The sequence below is a fragment of the Herpailurus yagouaroundi genome, unplaced genomic scaffold (genome assembly GCF_014898765.1).
Source record: "Herpailurus yagouaroundi ecotype Mexico unplaced genomic scaffold, PumYag 255, whole genome shotgun sequence".
NCBI lineage: Eukaryota > Metazoa > Chordata > Mammalia > Carnivora > Felidae > Herpailurus > Herpailurus yagouaroundi.
In genome coordinates, this window is record NW_024412472.1 from 1377893 (window position 1) to 1389937 (window position 12045).

Consider the following 12045-nt stretch of genomic DNA (forward strand, 5'->3'; position numbering starts at 1 on the left):
AGAAGAACTGAGGACTCCAGAGCATAGATAGAATGGACACAAAACATCTGGGCCAGGCATCCACCAAAGGAAATCTCTCCAGCATGAAGCCACAAAATGGCTAATATCTTGGGTACCGTGGTGGAGCTGAGAGCCAGGTCGGTGAGCGAAAGAAGGCACAGGAAGAGGTACATGGGTGCATGAAGAGCACTGTCTGTCACAATGACCAGGATGAGGGCAGCATTCCCAGCCAGCGCTACAAGATACATGGCGCAGAAGGGGATGGCGATCCAGACGTGGGCCCACTCCAGCCCTGGGATGCCCGTCAGGATGAGTGTGCCTGGGAGACTGTCATCACTGATGTTGAAAGCAGGCATTCTGCTTGGAAATAAAGGCCCTTATCCAGGGATGATGGAATGCTTTCCCTGTAACATCAGGTGGTTGGGTCATTCACATAAAATGATGACCTTTCTGTGAAATAATCTTTTTTATGTTGAGAAAAGTATTTATTGCTATTAACTTATTCAAGAATATTGAAAGACTCTATCACATATAGTCTGCTGTTTTGTTTTGTTTTTTTCTGTTTGCTAATATCTGTGCTCATCAATCATGTTTTGAGGTCTATATTCCAACCACCAACCTAACTATTTAAGCATCTTTCCAATCTGATACATTATGACATATCTCCTACACATCCTATCCATCCTTTATTACTTTGGTCAACTCACATCAACAGTTGCTCCTTGCCTCTTTCATTTATGCCTTTTCCATGCTCATGGAGTCTTTGCTTTTATTTCCCCCCTTCTCTTTTTGCTAAGCTTCAGTGAAAAATTTTCTGCCTCCTAGAAGCCCTCCCTTTCTTCTGGCCCGTAAGTTTTTTGTTTTGTTTTGTTTGTTTGTGCTTTCATCCTTCTACTACTTTACAAAATCCCGTTGGCTGAGACTATGTCTTTATGCAATTGCGACCTCCACACTGACTATGCCCATGTCTGGACCTAGACATTTTGATCAGTGTTCACTAAAGGCTCAATGTTCACGAAAGCCAATGTAACATAACATTGGCTTTTGGACTTAGGATATAATAGTTCATCCAGTTTATTTTCTGTCCAATGTGTCTACATTGATATACATCACGTAACTATAGTTTCTATCTCACCATTAATGCCTAGAAAGAGATTAGGCTAACTGAATATACTTACATATGTACAATGATTTGAGAATTCATCAGGATATAGTAGAAGAAAGCAAGACATACATGAGGCATTCTAGCTGAGAGACAGCACTCTCTACTGTGGCAAAGCCAGCCTGAGGTCCTGCATGCCTCCCAGTGTGATGGCTGGATACTGAGGTTAGGTCAGAATACCAAGTGCTGACAGGCAGATCTCGGGAGGAAATTGAGTGTCCTATTGTTGCTCACAATGAAGACATTTTGGAAAGGAAATTTGTTTGTCGTTGTTTTTGTTGTTGTTTTTTCATTTGAGAGAGAGAGAGCGAGAGAGAGACAGCAAGCGGGGGAGGGGGCAGAGGGAGAGAGGCAGAGGGAGAGAATCTTAAGCAGTCTCCATGCTCAGCACAGAGCCTGATACAGGGCTCCATCCCACTACCCTAGGATCATGACCTGAGAGAAAATCAAGAGTTGAACGCTCAACCAACTGAGCCACCCAGGCACCCCAGGGGAATTTGTTTTTGTTGTAGAAGTCTAGACAGTATTTTCAAATGTTCTCCCTAGTAAATATATGGTCTACTAAAAAGAAATCTGTACAGGATTCTGAGAAATTTGAATTTTAGTTCTGATTCTCTAATAAAATTGATTTGTGATTTTGAACAAATCTTCCAATTCTTTGGCCAGTCTTAATTTGGAAAAATTAGTGACTCTATAGTCATCCTCTCTCATCTATCTGCTCATTTTATGGCACTGGAACAATCCCATAACTGATTTGGGCCCTCTTTTTTTTCCATCTATAAATTTGAAATGGCATCGTGGTTTAGTATCTTCACAAAGTTTCTGGTTGAGCAAACAGAATGTTCACGAGATTAAAAAAATTAGACACCCCAAACAATCGCTCCATTCTTTGCACTTCTTTATTTCTGAAAAACCTTCTGGAAAAAATATAGTCATCATTTGCACCCCTAATCAATGTGAAGACAAGCTCCAGAGAAGTAAACTGATGTCATCCACATCACAAAGCGTGTTAAGTCATTAGCACAACTGAAGCACAAATGAAGCACAACTGAAATGAGGCGCCTGATTTATATGTGCTGATTCAGAGTTTCAAGTTTTACTTCACCCAAGTGTTCATGAATCTGACCAATATCTGAATTCCTATCTCTTTCAAACAAGGCACTTTGTCTAATAACAATTCATAAGGCTGCAGTCACTTGATGCATTAATGAATATCAAAGAGATGAGGAGAATTAGGGAGCCCCTCCTGTTTGCACAGACTCTTTCACTGATGACACCAATGGATTTTCTCAGCCTTGACATGAGCCTTAACACTAAGGGAGAGAGGCTTGGATGGTGGAGGGAAGAGAGCTGGAATCACCACCATCTTATCTCCCCTCTCTTCCCAGCCTATTCTTGTCCCTTAAGGAAGATTTCATGTGGTTATGATACGATACTAGTACTCTAGACATTCTGAGATGTGGTGAGTAAAAACCTATGGTAAAATCAGAATTGGACTTTTTTCCCCCTGGGAAGTAATGGGAGAAGGATATTGAGAGAGTGTCACTCTAGTGCACAATGGGGGTGTCTTCCCAAAATTGTCCTAGAGTGTGTCCTTGTGTTCCCTTGTCTTACCTAGACCTCAGTCTGTATTCTTTCATTGAGCACAGCTGTTGGAATCTGATTTCAAGATCATACCTGTGTGGTAGACGCACACTTGCAGGTGGGGCAGGCTGAAGTTGGAGCTGTGTTGGAGATGTCTTGAGTGTGAGGCTGTGTGGACAGAGGGTGGTCCAGTGACAGCTTGTGCCAGAGGTGTGTATCTGAATCCACAGTGTGACTGAAGGAGGAGAAAGTTGTGTTTCTGTGCAGGTTTGGGTGAGTGTGGGATGAGGGAGCAGAGGGGGCTGAATGTGTAATCTGGGTTGAAATAGCTGATCTTGTCTCTCACCTGAGTTTTCTGGGCTCAGTGAATGTCTTCGGCTCAGCTCTATGGCCCAGCCTCCTCTGGTCAACGGGCTTGATAAGTGAGCTTATTTATTGACTCTGTCTGTGATGCTCAGGAGTGTAAAGCAAAGTGGCGACCTCCAGGGACTTGGTCCATGAAGCACACTTTGAAAAAGAGAACAAGAAAGGGGGTGGTGAAAAAATGAGAAAGAAATAAGGAGAATCTTCCTTGATGACTTTGTCAAGAAATAGAAATGAAAGTCTGGTATACTTTGATGTTTTATCCTCCCTCTTGTCTCTCTGTATCTCTTTTCTATCCTTGTTGCCTTGCTTTCTTCTCTTCTCTTTATTTCTGTGCCTCCTGGAACTCACTTTCAATGTGAATCCACCATAATTCTATGCTTCTCGGCAGCAAATAATGGTGGTGAAACATGCATACATGATTGTACTGTAGGCTTCATTTACAAAACACAAGTTCAAAGATCAAATTACCAAGAATTTCATTATGACGACAGCAGAGCTTTGAGAAAAGCACAAGGCCCTTCTGAGCATGGGCACCATGTAACTGTCCTGCTCGTTTGCCATGAAGCCAGGCCTGGTAGGAAATGACATCAGTGCTCTAGGTAGATCCTCTCAGCTCCCTAACTCCAACCATCTCTCTGCTCTCTGCACCAAGGATTCCCTCTGTCAAAGCCCTTTCCAGGATAGTTCATTTTTCTCCCATGTCTAAAAATACTCGACTCTCTCCCCTTGTAACAGATCTATCTCTGAATTATTTCAATCTAGAGGTCTTCAAACATTTCATATGGAGATTTCCTAAAAGAATATTCAAAACATGATATTACCTTCTATAACTCTAACTTGACTATAAGAATTATCATTAAAAGTTTGAAGAGTAGAAAAGGATGCAATTTCTGGTATATTGTGAAATTTGCCATTTAAAAATTAAATTCCCATAGACAATATTTAATTCATCCTATGGACGCTGTATGCCCTTGAAATTTGTAATTCACCACTATCCATTTAAAAGTATTTGAGCAAGTTTTTCTTAGCTGTCAGAAATTTGACATTATGCTTTTTCTGTTTGAAGTAACTCCATTTTCCCACATGTATTTTTTTTGCTTGAATGTCATTATGATAACTCTTCTATTCTTGTCAAAGAATAAGCAATTGCTTTATTTCCTGTACACTAGTCTCCAAATGTTAAAATGCTTTATTATAACAATGATTATAAAATACATTAATAAAATCAATATGATAATATTTAAAATGTCTGAATAATAATCATAGGGCTACTTTGTTTTGGAAATATTCCTTAATGAGGTGGATGGAGCTTTTACTTTCTTCCAAACCACCTCATGTATTCACAAGTCAATATTGATTCAATGAAGTGGGCTTCATGCTTAGTTATTCTTAATTTGATTTTGATTTTGATTTTTTAAATCGTTTTATTTATATTTTTGAGAGAGAGAGAGAGAAAGAGAGTGAGTAGGGGAGGGGCCGAGAAAGAAAGAGACACAGAATCAGAAGCAGGTTCCAGGCTCTGAGCTGTCAGCACAGAGCCCGACCTGGGGCTCGGGCTCATGAACCACGAGATCATGACCTGGGGAAGTTGGATGCTTAACTGACTGAGCCACTCAGGCGCCTATTAATTTTATTTTTAAAAGTAAAATCTTGGAACCCGTGGTTATGTAAGTTACTTAGCTGTGATGGAAGGAGTTTTGTTTCTGTGTTATGGCAATCAAGCTATAATTGAGAGTAACAGCTGTAATCAGCAATGGTCCTAAAAGAGGAGGTTCTGGCAAAAGAGGGTGCACTGGTAGTAGGATTCTGAGGAGGGATTCCAGCCAGGCAACGCTGGTATACATGAGGGACATGATGAGGTTGGTTCAAAGTAAGGGACAATTTTAAAATGTCACTTGGAACCTACTGTTTCTATGAGAATCAACTGGTACAGCCAAGGAAAACAGCGGATGCTAGAGTGACACTAACAGGAACAGAGTGTGCATAGGATAGACAAATCCCCTAGCCCTGCCCGAGCTCTCTAATCGGCCTCTACTGCCTTTTCAGGGCAGATTCTAACAGCCAGCCAGCAGGTGGAGGGAAAGTGTGGTCCCAGCCTAGGCATCCCCAAGCAGAGCACAGAAGGGTTTGAAGCTGAGAGACAATGGCTTAGCAATTAACACAAAAACCCAGTGATTCACATGTGTGTATGCATATGTTTTAACCTGTATGACACTGGGAGCTTGAGTACATATAAATCATATATAAAAATAAAAATAAATCCACTTGTTTTGCTATATCTTACAATAAGTTTTTAATTATTATTAAATGTAAGAGAAATGTACATCACTAAGAAAACAGGAAACATTTCAATAGATTACATCATTTTTGGATTGTATATAACTCAAAATATTTCATAAAACTCATAAAAATGGTGTTTATTTGAACGAAGCATAACTTTTCTAATTCACGTCTTCTCAAACCAAACACATACATACATGTGACAAGACTTTTTCATGTTTAAAGTCTTCCGTGATTTTTTAAAAATATTGTAGGCCATAAAAACATGTCAGTTATATATACAAGTTCTAAATGTCACAATTCACCTATATGGGATTATATTTTTCTTTCTAGTTAACAATATAATCTAATGATAGCCATTCAGTCACAATTGCAAAAATGTTCTGAAGTGAAACATGTGAAGAAAGAGATCTTTGGTATTTGAATCTTTCTTTCATTTTCTATCATCTAACTCTCCATTAAGAACTTTGACACATTTAAATTTGGATCGGGGAAGAAAGAGACAAAACCACTCCCACTGCCATATTTCCTTAATAATATATTTATATTCAGAACATACAAACACTGCCAAAATATTCTGCTCCAAAGCCATTGTTGCTTTTAAATATGTATAAGAAGCGAAAGCAAGCCTTCAGCAAGTCATACAGTGATATAATGACTCATAGAGGAGACTTGCTCTAAATGGAGAATTAAGTGTCCCTTTGCTTATTGCCTAGATGAGACAGTGGACTAGATGAGAAAATTAGGCTTAAAGTATAAATGACTTCTAAGATCACTGAAATTCTTTAAAGATTATTTATTTTTGAGAGAGAGTGAGAGAGTGAAGGTGGGCTGAGAGAGGGAAAGAGAATCCCAAGCAGGCTCCACACTGTCAACACAGAGCCTGATGCAAGGCTAGAACTCATGAACCTTGAGATCATGACCTGAGCTGAAGTCGGACGCTTATTCGACTGATCTCCCTGCACCCTTGAGATCACAGAATTTTTATAACTATATAATCATAATCCTAACACAAGAATGACAAAAACTAATCTCTTTCCACCAGAGATTGTTTGTCTGGCAGGGGAGGATTTGTCCTTCCTTCAGAGTAGCTCTCTGGCTCCTAACGTGGATAAATCTCACCATGCAGCCCCTCTGCTTCTATTTTTCATACTGGGGAACACTGTAGTAATCTTCTGGGGCTGCCGTGACAGAGTGCCATAGCCTGGATGGTTCAAACATGGCAATTTATTTTCCCACTGTTCTGGAGTCTAGAAAGTCCAAGAGAAAGGTCTGGTAGGGTTCAATTTCTGGTGAAGAATCTTACTGGCTTGCAGACAGCACTCTGCCTTCACTTCACCTTTTCTCTGAGCATAAGCAGAGAGGTGGTGGGAGGGGGGCGGTTCTCTGGTGCCTTTCTTAGAAGGACACTAATCCTATCATCCTAGAGCCTGAACTTCATAATCTCATTTAACTTTAATTACCCCTCTAAATGCTAACTTCCAACACAGTTACATTGGGGGTTAGACCTCAACATATGAGAGCTTTTGTTTTTGTTTTTGTTTTTGTTTTGGTGTCATACAATCAGTACATAGTAAATACCATGGTCAAAAATCATAAATATCCACAAATTAACACAATGAATATCCCTGGCCTCAAATCTTAGCTTTGTCTAGCAATCATTCTGCTTGCTCTGGTTAATTTCCTCTATTTTCCCCCATTAGGTGTCATCTCAAACATTCACTGCACCTTGGGAATTGCTGTTTGACTTATACTGAGGGTGTAGAATATTTAGAGTTTGGTGACTACTGGCATGGATATGGGAAATGAATGAGAAAGATATGTGCAGAATGACACCTGGGTTTTTCCTTTAGTCTGTGTGATAGTTAATTTTATGTGTCACCTGACTGGTTCCCAGGGTGCCTGGATAGTTGGTTAAACAGTTTTCTAGGTGTGTTGGTAAGAGTGTTTCTGGATGAAATTAGTGTTTGAATTGTGGACTCAATAAAGCAAGTTGTCATTGTCAACAGCTATGAGCATCACCCAATCCACTGAAGGCCTGAATGAGCAAAAAGTTGGAGGAAAAAAACTCAAGAGCTTCTTATCTGTTTGCTTCAGTTAGGACATCATCTTCTTGGGTCCTTGGTACTCCTGATTCTCCGGCCCTCAGATGTGGACTAGAGTCTCTACCATCAGCTGCTCTTGTTTGCAGGCCTTCAGATTTAGACAGCATTACATCACCAGGTTCTCTGGGTTTCCATCTGCACATGACAAATCATGGGGCTTTTCAACCTCCATAATTACATGAACATGAGTCAATTCCTTAATATAAATCCACCCTTATATCTATATCTATATCTATATCTATATCTATATCTATATCTATCTATATCTATATCTGTATCCATATCTATCTATCTATCTAATCTATCTTATCGATTCTGACTCTTCAGAAAAGCCTAGGTAATGCAGTTCAGAACAAAAAAAATCATGTCATTTATTGAGAAAAGGAAACTATCAGGAACAGGTTTGCATTCATATTTGGCACATGTTGACTTTCTAATTCTATGCACCAACCAACTAACTATAGATGCCAAACTATTAGTTGGAAATATTATAAATCATAGCTAAAGATATAGATTTGAAATCTGATATTTCTAAGATCACTCAGCAAAAATACAGAATTAAAACTAGAGCAGGCTTAGGAAAAAAGCTGTGCAGAATGTTAGTATTTAGGGAAAAAAAATTGAAGAATCATTTGTAAAGGAAACTGAGGAGAGGTGAACATGGAAATCAGCCTAGGACCAGGGAAATGTGGCTCTACCTAATCCAGGAAAGGAGAAAGAATCAAGAAATAAGGAACAGTCAACTGTATGAACCTCTGAAGTAAGAATCCAGCACATACAGTGATGGTGAGGTCCGTGGTGGCAGTGGAAGCACAGTTTTATGGCACGATATTACTAAAGTATTACCCATGGGAGTGAATGAGAAATAGGAGAGAAGACATGAAGGAATCTGATGGCAAATAAGCGTGTCCTTGAGCAGCTCCTGGTACCCTGACTTGCACCAGGCTGTAATATACACACTTCTCTTTTTACTGCCCACGAAAGGGAAAAAGTTTAATTATTTTAGCCAAAATCAATGGATAGAAGTAGAGAGATAAGACCAATTCCCAAAGGATGATACATGCCAGCATCATTTCCCAAGTTTTAAACAAAAGATGATGTGTATATTTTAAGGAACCTCACCAGGAGTGTTTGGATTTTAGAGTGAGCACTATGTAGGCCAAGGGAATCATTGATGCATTCTGGTGGAGCTGGTACAGGGAAAAATTAAGAGATTGCTTTGGTAATTCAGATGGTGAAAATCTCTACTCAGGCAGATATGGTATAAATTAATGGGCAGGAATGTTTGTAGAAAGGCTATGAAATGTGAAAACTAAATGGACACGGGGATGAGAGTAATAACAGTCAAAGAGAGGTGGAGGATTTTATCCCAGGTCTGAGAATGACAGTGCTCTTAGGAGAAAAGTGACAGGAAGTCCTTCCTCTGTGAAGTCAGAAGTTCTCTTCTCAGCCCAGCATTCCTGCCTGAGAACATCCACAACTGACAGGAGACAAGTTCTCTGGTTTCTACCGTGTCTGTCCTATGATTGTCCCAAAAGGGGGGTAGATGCTGGTGGGGGAAATAACATCTGTTGTTCTCCTGCCATCTTGCAACCTAAGTAAATAATCCATATTATACTCACAACTGCACAACAAGGAGGTTTGTAAGATACCTCTTGCTAAGGTTGAGGAAACTAAAGTTTCAATCATGGTTTAGATAACATCATCTAACTGATAAGTGACTGACCTGGTATTCATAACAAGTCTGATCTAAAAACCATTTTCTCATATATAACACACTTCCTCCCTTTTTCTCTAATGGATTTCTTGGCTCTCATGTCTTCCAGCAAAGAAATAATATGGAGTACTGCAGTGACATCTGTGAAAATGGCCAAGTAACCTCGGAAATTTTCCTCTTCCATTGAAACAATGAGAAAATGAGAAAAATGATGGTCTAAATCAAACCTGTTTGGAATTCTAGACATTAAACCAAGGCTTGCATCTATGCAGGGAGATTGTATTTAGGAAAATGGTTGAATTTTTGTAAGATTTGTGGTTTTGTGTCATTTTGATTTGTTCTCATCCCATTTCCTCACTCTCCAGCTCTATAGAAGTCTTAAAGATTGTCAACCTGTGTGCAGAGTGAAAACCAGTAGCCTGGTGGCATCAGTAGATAGCAGACTGGGGCTGGACTTCTTTCAAAATGTCCTTTAGAAACTTGTAATTATTTGACCTATTTGATACTTCCTGTAAAGACCACTCTTGCAAGGTTGTCTCTATTTGATCTGATCTATAGCTGTCCTAATAGAAATATCCTTTTTCCCTGTGGGCATTTGTTAAAACCAATTACAGGCAATCAGTTAACTTTGCAGCTGCCTGTGATAGTGGATAACAATTGGGGAGAGTAATAAATTAAGTAAAAAGCCAGAAAGGAAAAGCTGAAGAATGAGATATTTATAAGAACTTTGAATATTTTTGACATATCCCTTAGATATACAAGGCCATGTGCAAGTTAGGGCTCTGCACATTCCCAGGGCTGTAGACATGACCAGAAAAGATTTGAGTTGGTTAAGCGACCAACTTCAGCTCAGATCACACAGTTGATGAGTTCCAGCCCCACATCGGGCTCTGTGCTGACAGTTCAGAGCCTGGAGCTTACTTCAGATTCTGTGTCTCCCCCCTCTCTCTACCCCTCCCCTGCTCATGCTCTGTGTCTGTCTCTCAATAATAAATAAACGTTAAAAAAATTGTTTTAAAGTCCAGTTTTCCAGGGGTGCCTATGTAACTCAGTTGGTTAATTATCTGGCTCTTGGTTTTGGGCTCACATCATGATCCCATGGTTTGTGAGATCAAGCCTGACATAGGATTCCTGCTGACAGTGCAGAGCCTGCTTGGGATTCTCTCTCTCCCTTTCTTTGTGCCACTCTTTCACTCAATTCTCTCTCTCCTTCTCTCTTTCTCTCTCTCAAAATATATAAATACACTTTAAAATGTCCACTTTTCAGCAGATTATGGGGTATCAAAAGAAACAAACAAAAAGAATAAAAAAAGTATGGCCCATACACAGGAAAAAAATTTACCAATAGAAACTGTCCCTGAGAAGGCCAAAACACTGAACTTAATAAACCATGACTTTAAATCAACTATTTTAAAAATGCCCAAAGAACTAAAGGAAATGATGATAGTGATAATATCAGTTAAAGAGATAGTAATTATTTTTTAAAAGAAATAAGGGCAATTAAAAATGCCACTTGGAACTCACTGTTTCAATTAGAATCGATTGCTACTGCCAATGAATACAACAGATGCTTGGGTGGCAGTGACAGGAAAATAATTTATAATACATATATATTTTTAATGAAAAACATTGATTTTTACATGCAAAAAACTCAACAAATTCCAACTATGATGAACTTAAAAAGACACAGCAACTGAAGTCAACAATGGACTGTGCATAAGGGTACTGGGACTGGTCAGGTTTCTATAACAAGGGATGAAATTATGGCTAAATAGAAGTAAACCTTACAATCAGAAGAGGGGGGGAATAATGGGAGAAAATGTGGTTTTACTGAGCACTAATCATATCCCAAGCACTGTCTAACCTTTATTAGCAGTTATAATAATTATGTCAGCCCAGATAATACAAAATAAGTCTTATATAAGTTATAAAATGGAAATAATAATGTCTAGAGAAGTTACATAACATTTACATCTCATATTTATTTATTGGGTATTTTATATTTCAGACACTATTCTCAGATTTCTGCATACACTCAATAATATGTCAATCCTCACCACAACCTCAAGTGTTAAATGTTATCATCATCCCCTTTTACTGTTGACCAAAGTAGAGATAAAAGGCGGAGGAGCCGGGATTCAAACACAAACACCCCCATGCTAGTTCTCATGCTCTTGGCCACTGCCCAGCGTTTTGGAGTTCATATCCAAAGCACTCCAAGTGTTCAGGTTTTTGTTTGTTTTTCACGTCACTTCCCAGTAGAATATTTCTTCCATGAGATGCAGTGTAAATTCTGACAGGAATGCCTTTCTTCTTGGTAAATTATAGTCCCTACTGAGATGACAGGAAAAATTTAACCTCATTCTGGGCAATTCAGAATTGCTCAAGAAGCACATTCAACGTCATATTCAATGTATCCAATTTATCTGACCATTTCTCTTTCAGTGCTTCCTGCCATGTCACTCTGCCTCTCACATCACAGGCTTCCATCCATGTTAAAGTTCTAGACAACTATCCTTGCTCATTTGATTTTCTTTAACATTTACAACGCTGCTCAGAAGTCATACTGAGACCTTTCCCAAGTGAAGCAGTCTCAGAAGTCGGCTCCGAATCTCCTTGGTCCTAGCCCCATAGATGATCGGGTTGAGCACAGGAGGCACCAGCACGTACAGGTTGGCCAGAAAAATGTGCACATTCTTGGGGACGCGGTGCTGGCCAAAGCGGTGGGTGAGGAAGGAGAAGAAGGCAGGAATGTAGAAGACCAGGATGACCCCCAGGTGGGAGCCACAGGTACTCAGAGCCTTGTGCCTGGCATCTTGAGATGGAAGGCG

The 12045-nt window shown here is 39.6% G+C and overlaps 2 protein-coding genes across 2 annotated transcripts in view; both read right to left on the reverse strand.

The window, feature by feature from the left end:
- The window catches only part of LOC121021166 (olfactory receptor 52D1-like), a 64552-nt gene extending 64196 nt beyond the window's left edge, over positions 1 to 356 (reverse strand). The window contains exon 1 of the mRNA XM_040461394.1: positions 8 to 356. Within this exon, the coding sequence (XP_040317328.1) occupies positions 8 to 356 (349 nt within the window). The remainder of the gene's footprint in view (positions 1 to 7) is intronic.
- Positions 357 to 11775: 11419 nt separating this feature from the next.
- The window catches only part of LOC121021132 (olfactory receptor 52D1-like), a 636-nt gene continuing 366 nt past the window's right edge, over positions 11776 to 12045 (reverse strand). The window contains exon 1 of the mRNA XM_040461349.1: positions 11776 to 12045. This exon is cut by the window's right edge and continues 366 nt beyond it. Within this exon, the coding sequence (XP_040317283.1) occupies positions 11776 to 12045 (270 nt within the window).